Here is a 14,393-nt window from a genome sequence, read left to right on the forward strand (position 1 = left end):
GCTAGCTTGCTACATCTGTATGTGACTTGAATTGAAAGTTGTTGGATTCCTTGGAAACAGAAGAGTGGGCTAGCTAGATGTGCTTACCTGAGATCCCAGAGTTGATTATAATCAAAGAGCTGGGCAGATCAGTAATGGGTTTATAATTGCTATACAGCTTCTTGCAAATTTGTAGGAAAACTTTATTAAGTCTTTCATTCCTTAGTAAAAACATTGAAGTTTGTTAGTTTTTGCTGAATGCAGACTTGATTTTTATATTAAACTGGATTTATTAAAAGGATACATTAGCCTGGCAGCTGCTTTCACGTCTTGATGTTTAAATGTTTGAATCAGCACCCTGGAACCACCCTCCCACCCCAGCCCATCCCTTCCCATCCTGTCCCATCCCCTTCTATCCTTTCCCATCCTGTCCCATCCTGTCCCATCCTATGCCGTCCTGTCCTGTCCCATCCCGTCCCATCCCATCCCATCCCCGCTTTGTTATGTTTTTTAATTGTTTAAAAAATACTATTCTATGAAGCCTCCCTAGGGATCCGCTTATGAAAAATGACGGACTGCCTTTGCTGATACTGCTGTTTGCGTCGTTTTCGTTTGTCACACTGGCACAGCAGTAGCATCTTGAAAGTGTTTCTGAATGTTTTGTTACACAGTGCATAGCACATGGGGTTCACTGTGCTATTGATGTAGCAAAGCCAGTACCCCAGGTTCCAGAAAGTTTTGGGGATACAGCTACAAAAGGTGTTCACCAGAACCATGATGTTATATGGGGTCCAGGTAATGATGAAGGCAAACAAAATGGCACTGAGTGTCTGTGCCGCTTTCTTTTCTTTGATGAGTGACATTCGTTTTCGCTTTGTGATCTGACTTCTGGTCTTCAAGGCAAACTTTTTTGCTAGGGTAGCTTCCTTGAAGGACAAGGGCAGGGCTGCAGGTGTCTTGGTCACTGATGAGATGCCATCAGAAGCTGTGGTTGTCTCTGCTGACCCTGGCTGAATTGGAAGCTTAGAAAAGCTCTTTTGGAAATTTCCACCATCCTGAACGCTTTTGGGAGGGTGCAATTTTTTAGGTTTCTTTTCCTTTGATTCTGTATCAGATTTCTGCAGTTCATCCCCTGACTCATGCAAGTCTTCTGAGGAGGGTAGTTTTGTGGAATTGAGGATGGCACTGTGACCAGGAAGCTTCAGCACAATTGAATAGATGGCTCTTGTCTCTGCAGCAATGTCTTCTTCGTCAGAGGAGGCTGAATTTTCAAGGGAGGCAGCAGCGTCATTGTTGTTCCAGCTGTCACTGCTGCTGTGCTCTTGGTCCCCCTGGTCTGTGTTGGGTTCCCAGCTCTTCATTGTGAGCCAAAAGTGGCAGCGTCTGTATTTCCTTCGGGTGGAGCGTTTCATGCTCTGCCGTTGCAGCTCGTAGCTGCTGCAGCTCCGAGAACTGCCTGTCTGGTGTACGAAGCGTGCTGCCTCTGCTTCACTGCCCGAAGCCTGTAGCCCTGCTAACTCTTTGGTGCGTTTCTCGGTCTCCTTGTAGATCCTCCAATACAAAATACTCATAATGGTGACTGGCAAGTAAAAGGCAGCTATGGCAGTGCCAAAAGTGATGATAGGTTCGCTTAGAAACTGGATGAAACATTCATCAGGTGGCACAGTCCTCTCCCCAACAAAATACTGCCAGAACAAGATGGCAGGGGCCCACAGAACAAAAGAGATGATCCATGCTAAACCAATCATCACCCCAGCCCTTTTGGTTGTTCGTTTGGCTCTGTACGTAAGTGGCCTAGTGATGGAAAAATACCTGTCAAAACTTATGACAAGGAGATTCATGACAGAGGCATTACTGGCGACATAGTCAATGGAGAGCCAAAGATCACAGGCCAAGTTTCCCAAAGCCCAGTGGTCCATAATGATGTATGTGGTGTAAAGATTCATGGAAATAACACCGATGATCAAATCTGCACAGGCAAGACTCAACAAAAAGTAGTTGTTGACCGTTTTCAGTTGTTTGTTAACCTTAAATGCAACAATCACTAGGATATTTCCTATGATGGTCACCAGTGCAAGGACCCCAGTGAGGAAAGCAATCAAAACTACTTGCCAGACAGTGTGTCCACCCAGAGGGTCTTTGCTTGTGGCATTTAGGGACATGTTTGTTGATTCCACAGTGGAGAAGGGAAAACTCTCTGTGGTCTGAGGGAAATCATAGCTGCCAATGAGTGACGCTGCTTCATCAAGGAGTCCCGGTCCATGTGAATCTCTCTTCCAGAAGGAGCTCACATTTGAAAACAAGGGCGAGGCTGAACTGTTATTTTGCATGATCATTGTGGCTCTCTGACATAGTCTGCAGCAGGGGAAAAAACAAACAAAAATCAGGTGAACAGGTGAACATGGTAAATAGATAATCATCCTCATAAATAGCACTGTGAAAGAAGTCTTTAAAAGCCAAGCTGCCTGTGACACATTCCAAGTCAAACGCATACTTGGTAGTACTCAGCTTACAGCTGTGATTAATCTGAGCTCTTTGTAGTAATTGCATACTCTTTCCTTTAAAACATTCAGTCACAGAAGAACCAAGGTCCCAGGAGAATTTGAACCCGCAATAGTATTAAAATGCCCCCTAACTCTAACTCTAACTCTTAATTAAAACTCTCCCTGATGGATCTGCCCTGAACTCTACATCTCAACAGCTCCTATTCTGGAGCCTTCAAAAACTAAATGCCAGACACATACAGTCACAAGACCTCCATGTTTGAATAAATGCTGGTCCCCAGTGCTATCCTGGCACTAGCAAAACACAGCCCGCTGCTTCCAGCTACAGATAATGAGAAACAAAAATATTGTTCTGTCTTCCTTTAAACTATAGACATGCCAGCCAGCATTGCTGCACTGTGTTAAGCTACTCTAACCTGTGAGGCTGCAAAGATCTTTTTATTTTCATCTACACTTCAGCAACGTGATAAGGTACTAAAATTTCTCATTAGCACTTTTTGCACATGCCACTATTAATTTTTCATGCACATTTTTATACTTGGACTAAGGATTTTGTACATCTAATGACTTCAAAATGTCTTTGGGGCAACACATGTTAAAATTTCCTTTGAAAATATGCTCTACAGAGTCCGGAAAAAGTGTTTGGCAGATGTATGTCAAAGCAATCACTAAACAGTTTAGGAAAAGAGGAAAAAAGCATGAAAGGGATTCATAATTAATCCTTTTCTCCAAGTACTTATGTAAAATGAGGACATGCTCAGAATAGAGATTTGCATTTCCTTTACTTCGTTAACTTTTGTGGTCAACTGACTAGATTCATTGTAATAAATCAATTATATCATCAAGAAGCAAGAATTCTGATGAAAAAGTCCATCACCGACTTTAAATGTTGAACAAAATATGCTGTCAAGGAGAAATGTTTGTTTGTTTTCTAATTGAGAATCCTTCCAGAGTCAATATGTTATGGCATGAGATAATAATTAGTAGCACAATGCACTGGTGTTACAGAAAATATTTACCCAAAGAGGTTTTGGTTTTGGTTCTTTAATTAATTTCTAAATTCTGTTCTCCCTTGAACTGTACTTGGTTTTGCTAGCAAGCCTTAAGACACTGTGATTTTAAACGGTGGAGTTTCTTTGACATGTGCAGTAAACAGACCAACAATTTCTTCTCTTAGCTCATGCACAATAAGTAACACAACCCCCCCCATATTTTGATATCTAGTGTAAATGAGATATTAATTTTTCTCTTTATTACTAGGAAGACAAGGATACAATGATGCTGCCTTATTCTAATCTAATTCAATCTACTTTTAAAGCATTCATCATTGTATCACACAGGATGTGAACATAATAATAACAGTAAATATTGTTCTGGGAAATCACACAGTTAAATTTAACTCTTTTCCTGATAGAAAGACTGAAAATTTGGAGCAACTCAATTTATAAAAAGAAAAATGGTAAGATTTTTATAAACCGTAAACCATCATTGATAACTTATTTTCTTAAAATCAAAGTAGGTTGAAACTAAAATTATCTTTTATCAAAAAACTTTGACATTTCAAGTTTTCTTTGCGAAGTTCATATGAAAGAAACGTGCAGTTTTGCATGAAATTTCAGGCAGAAATACATTCTGAAAATTTGTCAAGCTGCTGTTCTAAAATGATCAATATTTGTTACCATTTTAATTGTTCCTTTCTAAAGAAAATCTAAATGAACCTTTCTAGCACAATCTCACCATGTCTTTGCCATCTATTAGAGAAGTGGTGGGACACAACATATTTCTTGTTGTTTCTTCCTTAAGACATACTACTTCTGATTATGTAGCTGGTGTAGCTCGGGCCACCAAGCATACAGCAACATGTCCTCATTGATCCTTATCATACTGTTTCAAAGCTGAAGAAGACAAACCTGCACTGCATGAGAGAAGGAGACTCATCCCACCTACAGTAATGAATGAACGTCTGCAGAAATTCATTTGCAAAAAGGCAATCAGAGGTCTGGATGAGAAGCATGCTCTCTTGTTTTTCATTCATACCCCCTCAGGCATACTCATACCAACTCACTTCCTTGCCTTGACGAAAGATGACATTCATTTACATGTCTATAAAAATGGAGATCCTGGAGATCATACTCAAAAATTACAAATGAAGGCTCATGGAAACCCAATGTACAACAATGTTCTCCTTTGATGAAGATAGTGAAGTGGTATTCAAGTTTGGCTTGTCCCTTCCAATGGTGGGTGAAACAAACACACAGTTCACTTGTGAGCAACCACTTAAGTAAGTGTTGACAAATTCCTTGCCAGTTGTTTATGGGCCAGGGTGGTTACTCACAGTGGGGAAAAAATCTTTGACTCGAACAGGATTGCTGGAAACCATCCTCCTTGCAATATTTTACTTAGGAAGCGGGCATCTTTTCCAGAGCTGTCAGATAGGATGAGGTCAAAACCAGAATAGTATGAGAGAGATCTGAAATAATGATATTTGCTAAATATATGCCAGAAATTATTAAAGTTATAGGGTGCAGACCTTCCTTCACTGACATTAGGGACAGAGAGCAGAGGATGAATGCCAGAAAGCATCCCCTCCAAAGACATACACTTGTAAAACCTCTACAGGGTAACAGCCATCACAGTCAAGTATTGATTGAGAAGTCTGACAGGTAAGTTGGTATGCTGTGTTTTCATAAAAAAAGTCAAGCTGGTATCTTCTAGAAAGGACCAGGCAGAAGATACTGATAAAGGAAATGAAACTTCCACTAGGACATAGAACAAAAGCGGTATTACTAAGAAATAAAAGTAGTTGACAGTTTGGTACCATTTCCCATTTTCATTGTGTAACACAACCATAAACTAACCTAAATGTTAGCCTTGGAAGTCCAAAACAATTACCAGATAAAAGATACAAATGATCTTGCAAAATTAATGTGTAAATGCTGCACTATCTATCACTAAGTCCATAAAACAATTGTGAATTCTGTTTAATTGTAGACTTTGAAATGGAGTTTCAATGTAAATTAATCAATATATCCTTTTAGAAATGCTGCGGTTCAAAAGACTCATCATGAAGAAGCCTGATGAGAAAACTGTACTTCAGCTGCAGTCTTTCAGACACCAAGTGCTGGAATCAAACCTTTATTTTCAGGTCAGTCCTCCCATCCCTGGACTTCCAAGTAACTTCTCTAAGCCCTGTTTCAATGAAAACCTGCACAGTCCTTAGCAGTTCAGTAACTGAGGAAGAGGAGAGACTGAGACCAACCCACTGACAGTTCCCTTCTGTCCAGAGCAATCTGCAAGCTGGAGCTCAGCTTTTTAAACTCATCAGGCATTAAGGGGACCCCTAAACTCACATTGACTGGACTATTTGATAAAATGGAAATGCTAGCAGTATGATGAGTGCAGTCTTTTGTTATTCTGGCTCTTCTACAATCTCCTGTAATTGAACCGTTTAATTAAATAAAAAATGTATGACCCATATGTTCATCTGCACAGAAAAAAACTATCACTACCACCACAACCATAACATACCAGATCAGTGCAACTGGATTTTCTTCCTCTTAGGAAGACAAAGCAAGCTAAGTTATCCATCATTTTCCAAAACTGCCATGCATTTTCTGCTTTCTCTATAAGAAGTGCTACAGGGAAAAAGAAAGTGTCCTGGGTTCAACAAGATGACAGCGTGATCTGCAGTGCAGCTTGCCAGCACCTGCCCAGCAAGCCAGGATCAAAGACAGAATGATGTGTGACCAAGTGGGAAAGCAGCCACACATAGTTTGGTAAAACAAACAGCGCAGCACAGCCTGAGTGAGGCAAACCAACCAAACTGTGAAATGATTATAGGTTTATATACTAGGATAAGAGTTTACAAATCATTGGTACATGCACTACATTACAATTTCAAGCCAAGCAGTAAGAGAAGAAACTTTTTTTAGCCTAACAAAATATAATTACTTACCTGAGATTACTGCTACGCTATTCACCATGGTTTGGGATTTTTTGTTCTTGTTTCTGCTTTTTAATTAGAGCTTACGAAAGGTACAGGCCACAGAGCACCAAAGGCAACGTACACTTCCCAGCATTATTCAGGAAAGTGGAGGGCCAATACAGGCAATGGCTATACAGACATACATCCTTCCCAATGTACCTCTGCTCCCTGCACCGTTGGAGCAACTGAGGTATTAGATATCCCACCAAGACCCATTGGAATGGAAGGAGAAAGCAGCTGCAGAAATGGTCACTAATTTCAATAAATGGGTATAACACTGGTTTAAAAGACTGAATTTTTTGAATAGTCTAATTCATTGCACATTTCTGTAAATAGAAAGTAAAATAAATAGACAGAACAGTTCTGACACATTTTCACTGCATTTCATTTCTCTCTGCTTATTTCTATTTCAGAGGTTTTGTGAATACTACACATTTCAGTTTAGCAAATTTTTTCCTTTCCTTAAACCTTCCTATTCACAAACACACATCCGCCATTTTTGCAGAGGAGTCCATTTGCTTGTTGTCTTTAAAGGGCTCTAAGATGAATTTTCCAGGAAGTCAGACGTCACTCTATGGGCTTGCCTATATGTGAGCTCAAAACCAGCAAGCCTTTATGATTGAAGAATTTCACATCTCATCTGTTTTCACAAACAAGAAAATTGCTTACCTTATTTTTCCACTTTCCTCTACATTGCTATTGTATATACATTAGCCTAAACAGCAGAGAATCCCATGCAGTGAATTATAAAACTGTTTTCTAACATAAAGAAACCGAGCCTTTGGAATGCTTAATGCAGTTACCCAAACTAGCACATAAGCTTTGCTCCAAAACTAATATTTAGTAAAATAAAAATATATATGAATTTTAAAGTCTTTCTGAAATTATTCCTAAGATTACATATACTACTTTTCAAATCACACAGAGCATTTTAAAAACTTGAAATGAAAAGAGGAAGATACAAGTATTCATACTAGCATTCACAGTTTTACATTTACTATATAGCAGCTCACATCACTTGCACCTAGTGTAGCACAGTGTAATTATCAGTGAACAGGACCTAAGATTTACCATGACTTACTTATACTGATGATTAAACATATCACCCTCAATATAATTTCGCATCTTTACAGAATGAGAATACAGAGCTATAGAAATTGATCCCATTATGAAATATCCTGGCTACTGTGTTTCACATTCACAGTAGATACAAATAACTGATATACTCTTATACTTTTATATATACATACTTATACAGATTAAGACTATATACATACAAATATGTCACATAATGTGACAAAAGTATGTGTATATATAGTGGCAGATGAAAGTATATGTATATATCTGCCGCTATATATACACGTGTGTGTGTGTGTGTGTGTGTGTATACGCATATGTGGATATATATACACACACATATATCTGTGGATATATATACACATACTTTCGTCACATTATCCCAAATATTGTTATAAGGAAAGACTGTATCATTCACTAATTAGCTATCAACTTGATATAGATAAAGCTCAGTCAAGCATATCCCACTCAGACTTCAGCTCAATCTCTTCCATTTTCCATCCATAAAGATGTTTTGCTTATGCTTACTGAAATTACCTAGATTTAATGTCAGTGCTTTAAAATTGCTTTTGTGATTAATGAATTAGATTTGCTTATTATTTGCTTACTGTGTTGCCACTGTTAGTATGTGAGGTCTAGCATGAGCAAACTAGGAACTGAATTCTTTAATCATATGTGTAGTTTTCATTACTTTGGAGAGCATTTAGAAAACCTAATGCACAGCACCAAGCTACCTGATCCATCTCCCGTGCTGCCTGCAGTCAGCAGAAGGGATCATCCCTCCTGGGGAGGAAAGGCAGGTGGATGCTACCTCAAGTGTTCCTGCTAGGACGTGTAAGGACGCCATGCTGGGAGCACCCGAGATTGCCCACCTAACACAGCCAGGAAATTTGGTACCTAAAGCTGGGCCATGGGAAGAGCCTCTTTTATGCCTTAATTTGCCAATTAGATTTTGCCAGACATCCACCACCTCCTTCACTTGGACTGATATGCTTACATTCACACCACTCAGCTGTACCTGCATCATCTACTGCAGGCCTTGCTTGCTTCTACTGTGCTTGCTTTTACAGTATTTGCTCTTCCAAACACCTTACTTCATGTAGCATGAACCCTTCACCAAAGGTTTTTATATTATGATAGAAATGTAACTTTGAATACTATTGTATTTTAATGGCCAGTGATTTCAGTGGAGACAACTGCTTATTTACACAGCTACAAAAGTAACAATAAATGCTGTGTTACCACTAGGACCAGAAAAGAAAAAAAATCTCAGATATATTGCATCTGTTGCCATTTCAAAAATCCAGATGTGTATTTCTGATCCCTTGCACTTAAGGCTTCCATTTAAGATTGAAATTGGTACATGAACCATATAATTCTCTTGGATAATTTTTCCAAATATGCCATATATAACAAACATACATTCTAGTCTGCATAGTTAAAAGGACAGTGATTTTAACAGATACCCACATTTACTGAATAAGTGTTTCTGTGCTATTTATTATTTATTTATTCTTTAGCTTCAGTGATCCAATACTCATTAACTCCGTGACTTTTAGTTTGAAAATAATCCTATCTTGAAATCCTCTAAAATTATTTCAGGGAGAAGTTTCAGAAATGAGCTACTAATCTCAGTTGTGGTATGGCCTAAGGGCAGTGAAGGTTTTGCAGGTGTTGCAGCAGCAGACTTGCTGAAGGAACGGTATTTTTCTTTCTCGGGCACATGCACTTAGTCGTTATTGTCTGAACAACTCATACAGAACAAAGTGAAACCTTCAAAAGCCTGAGCTTGTATGTGTCTAAAATTTTCAAATGCTTGAAAACCAGAGCAAATCAGGTCTTGCTTAGTTAAGATTACAGTAAATATTGACTATCAGCTCAAACAGTTAAATCTACAAGGTATGTTCTTATGAAGAGAGGAAATTATTTAAATTCCAGGCAGTTTCTCTTTCAGAGAGCTTTATTAGCATTACATCCCATCTCTCTAATTAATATTGGAGGTCCATATTAATATGCGGTCCAAAACATAGTTAGAATTACAAACAAATGCTGAGAGTTTTTACTCACTTTGAGCAACCCACTGACTTCACAGGTATCTGGGGACAGGAAGGTTTGGCTGAAGGGTTGGCTACTACTTTGAATTTAAATATTATATTAGACTGAGATGAAAGAAGAATACCAGCCATTTAATTACCTAATTTATGCGTGAGGGGTGCATATTTTTTCCTTTGATTAAAAAACCTGTCCATCTTAGAGACTTCATTTCAATATTTTATTATATACACTTTTTTACATAGTATTGCTTAATATTTTGCTATTTATTATAATGTTGAATTGAAGTCATGATCGAAAATTGCACTGTCTACTCAGCTACCTCTTTATGAAATACTGTCCATTGACTCCAGAGATAATCCTTCCAATGAGGTATTTAAAGATCACATTAAAATGTTGATCATGTGAAATAAAGTAATGGGAATTCTTACAGTTAACTATATTGTCCCCCTAGATGCTGTTAAATGCTAGAATACCTTGAATAGACATGGAAAAATATATGCCTAGATAGAGAGAAAAAAATTTTCATGCCTTCTAAGTGAATTTCTCCTCTTTTACTAAAATGGCATCCTTCTCTAAAAAAAAAAAAAATAAATATTTGAGCAAATTAATATCAAGAAGAGCTCGTTACCGGTGTTAGATAAAACAAGTAAATTTTACTGTATTTGTAATCCAGTCCTACTTTTAGCAACCCTTGCATGCATTTAGAATCTCTATTTAACGTGACTATTAGCCTTTAAGAACCTTTACAGGGAACAACAGACCTCATTAGCAGACGTCTTTACCAGCTTTAATGAAATGGCTTTAAAGCAAAGTAATCAGTTGATTATGATATAAAAATAAATATGTTTTTGCTTCTACCATTTGCTCACTGAAGCAATATATGACCAGGGAAAACTGGAAAACAGTACAAACATTTTTCAAGTATCAGAGAACACAGAGAGCCTGGGCGCTGAGTTTTGAAGAAGCTCACCTGACACCTGACACACTTTTCTCAATTTCATTTGTCTGCAACAATAAAATGGAATGACAAAATGCTGTCAAGCCTTGAAACCAGAAAACTGAAAATACTTTTTTTCTGGAAATCCCTTCCATGGAGGGAAAATAAATGGCCCAAACTAAAAATCATAAAAAACTCAAACTACAGTTTTGATTTTCTGCCTTTTCAAATACTATGTTTTTTTGTCTTTGGAAAGTAATTTCATTTTCTGTCAACTTCAAGCTGAATCTCAGATATTTTTTTACAAATGCTGCTGAAAGCAGATCAGCTCTGCTTTATTATTTATTTAGGGAAAATAATAAAAAATGTTTATGTTTACATCAAGGTCTGTCAAACAGCTATCAGAGCCTCTGGTCCAGATGTCATGTTTACCTGGTGTCAGGTCCTGTTATATTGAAGATCTCTAACATACATCATTTAAATGTATTAAATAACATAAGTTTAAAGTTCTCTTGAGTCTGAGAGAATCCTGAAAGGTTCTAAATTGTACTATTGCTGACCACTACATTTTCTACTGTAACTATGGCATTGCATGGATGTGCTAAAAATGCAGACCACCTACTACAGCTTTTGTTGATGATGGACAGTTTGGCAATTTTATGTAAGATGCAATAAAGTAACTTGAACAATGTTAGGAAACACTCTATTAAGGGAAATTTATTGTTATTGGCTTTGGTGATTGAAATATTATTGCTATCTACTGCAGCAAAACCAACACTCCCACACTGTACAGATGGTTTACTTAAAAATCTGAAAGAAAAAAAACAACTGTTGAGAGGTTTCAGCTAGAGGATAAAAATTGCTAAGAAATCGCTATTAGCTAATGAAATCTATATAGATATTTGGACACTGGAATTATTTATATGAAAAAAGAAATTTTATGAGAGAAACTTTGTGTTAGAATGTTATGGGTTTAATCACACTGTTTATTTTTTCTAAATAATACTAAAATCATGCAATCATAATAATGTTTTAAAGCATTTTAGTTTGGTTCCAAGTGGAAATTGGCATAGTTGGTCAGAAAATAACATTATCAGTGTATTTATGTAATTGTATTACAGAGTGGAAATTCCTAACATCTGAGATTTGGGGATATCCTTTCATACTGATAATTTGATCAAAGCATAAAAGCATATGAAATGTGCTAGTAAGTTATTACGGAATGGATCTATTGTCAGGGAAGTGAAGAGCTCTGTGTGTGCCCTTTTTTATAAATTATATTTCTGTAATGGAATTGTAAGCAAAATGCTATGATATAGTTGAAACGGGATATTTTTTACCTTGGTAAATAATCAGACAAAAAGGGAAAATGCTTTGTTTCATCATGTCTCTGGAAATATTTGTATAAATACTATGTTTCGTTATTCACTGGTATATTTTAAGTCAATCTTTCCATCTGGTTCAAACTGTAGTTTAATACCCACTAGGTGGCGCAATAGTTATTCAGAAGCAAAAGTCTGGACTTTACAACAAAATCTTAACTTGGCTCTCATGAAGCCTATGTCTTATACATGGAAATTATAACCAACCAAATTATATCTATTCCTTGATAGGGACAGCAGCTAAAAGAAATTTATGTCATCCAAATATTGGTCTGAATCAAACTAACAGCCAAATTACTGAAAACTGTTTTGTGCTGTAGCCTAACTTAACTTTATTTTTTCCTGGAATAGACACATCTGAAAGTCCTGATGGAATTCTGTAACTTAATCAAAATGGCCCATTCCAAACTCTGACCCCCTGTACACATGCTGTCAGGAATTTGTAAAGTCTCTGGGAAATCAATGCTAGCAGGCACTGAGGATTTTAATGCATGCAGGCAATTGTTCTTTACTTGGATACAGACAAGTAATTAAATAATGCTCCAATGCTATAATCTTTATTAGCGTTTTTTTACAGGGTTGGTTTTTTTTTTTTGGTTGTTTGCTTTTTTGAGTTACACAGCAAGATAAATGGAGACATGCCCAATGAAAATAGTCCTGACAGAGAGGGAGGAGGTGCTAAGGAAAAATTTGTTTTGAATTATTCTACATAAATGCCTGCTGGTAACCCTTGTGACAGGGTCCTCTTCCTTCTAGCATTTCACTGGGTTGATATATATTCGTTTGCTTGAATATCTGCCTTTTCTACCTACTTGAAATGTATCCGGAGAATTTGTAGCTTTTGAACTACAGTGTTAAAAAAATCCATTCTAGTATACTATATAATACACATTCACAAAGCAGTGATCTTATTCAGTGTGCAGACTGGACCTGTCCCAGCAATCAATCACAGTTGCAGAGCACAGGTTTCTTTAAGGCCCTCTTGCCTTATGGTTGTAGGAGGTATGTACTAAAGAAGGCACAAGGCTGAGGAGGAAAAAGGAAGGACTCAGAATTAAGTAAATTAAATGTGAAACTCAAGTGTATTTCTAATTCTGTCACAGGGGTTTCCACACACTACAGGAAGAGCGACTTATGCAGATCTTAAAAATAACATCACCTTGCCTTCAAAGGATATGGCGAAGCTAAATTTAGCAACTCACAGATATTCCTCAAATTTTGTATATGCAGTTTTGTAAAAAGAATGATCTTGAACTATATCTTTGCAGGTTTTTGTCTGCATGTGCTTCTAAAATGTTAAAATCATTCAATCAACAAAAAAGACCATTTTTAAATTCAGCAACTATATATTCATCTACTACACTACAAGTTTTCTACTCACTATCTAGCTAATACACTCATGGTACTCTGCTCTCCCTCCTTCTTGCTGTTTCTGAGTATTCATGCATTCTGACATGGCAAATAGAAAGACATGGCGATATAATTACATTAGCTGTAAAGGTTGCTATTAAAGTAACAGGGTTTTGCTTCTAAAATAAGGTAAAGTGGACTCATGATTGTTTGCATTTGTTCTTTCAAGCCTATAAAACCTGCATTTTGCAAACCCACTATGGTCTAGGATAATCAACAAAAGTCTTAAAATCAGGAGTCCTGGCTTTGATGGGGTTGCTCAAATGACAAGTAGAATATGTTACTCCCAGGAAGGAAGTGGAAAGCTAGAAAAAATATCTCCTGCCTTGAAAGGTCAGAGGAATTTTAATGCTTGAGTTAAGGACAGAGATGCACAGTGCATGTGGTTTCACCGAGTCCCATTGCCCAAAAAAAGAAGCATTAATGCTTCATTAAGTATTAAGTATTTCCTTCCATTCATCTGCCTTTATCTTCCAGCTGCCCCACTTTTATGCCTTGGTTTGCCAGTGAGCTGTACTTCCAGGTCACTGTGGATCTATCTGACCAATTAGTTTTTAGGATCAGAAAAGAATTCCCTATTGGGTTGCCATTCAGGAGGGTATTTTGTTTGTTGCTTTTTTTTAACCTTTCTTGGCAGTCCTATAGTGACACATGTGGGTAAAAGCTCCTATGACTGAGAAGTCTTAATTAGGTAAGTATCTGCAGCAATCCATGAACAGACTCCAGATGAGGTAAATGGATTTTGGATTTCTGCTGGTGGACAGCAGAGCAAAGGACAAATGAAAACCTCGGTTTCTGGTCTTGGTACCCTACCCTCCCATTTCTCGCAGGATGAAAGGTTTCCTGTAGAATGGACAGTGTAGGCTCTGCCTCTTGTTTGCCTGCATGACCTGACAACAGGTCCTAGAGAAATTTTAAATTCAGTAGTCCCAGTTTGCAAGACTTGTGAGCTGGTTCTCTGTGTTCAGAGAGAAGCCTGTACTGTAGTGTCACTGTGTTCTCCTAAAAAACCTGTCCTGTGGGCCAGGGGATGTCCTTTGGAGAGGAAGAGGTGCAGCTAGGGT

At 37.6% G+C, this 14,393-nt stretch overlaps 1 protein-coding gene across 2 annotated transcripts in view; it reads right to left on the reverse strand.

Moving 5' to 3' along the window:
- Nucleotides 1-512: 512 nt before the first annotated feature.
- The window catches only part of CHRM3 (cholinergic receptor muscarinic 3), a 290,559-nt gene continuing 276,678 nt past the window's right edge, over nucleotides 513-14,393 (reverse strand). For both annotated transcript variants that reach the window (XM_074820666.1, XM_074820668.1), the window contains one exon: nucleotides 513-2,334. In XM_074820666.1, the coding sequence (XP_074676767.1) occupies nucleotides 513-2,334 (1,822 nt within the window). The remainder of the gene's footprint in view (nucleotides 2,335-14,393) is intronic.

Source organism: Strix aluco, chromosome 3 (genome assembly GCF_031877795.1).
Source record: "Strix aluco isolate bStrAlu1 chromosome 3, bStrAlu1.hap1, whole genome shotgun sequence".
In the NCBI taxonomy this organism is placed as follows: Eukaryota; Metazoa; Chordata; class Aves; order Strigiformes; family Strigidae; genus Strix; species Strix aluco.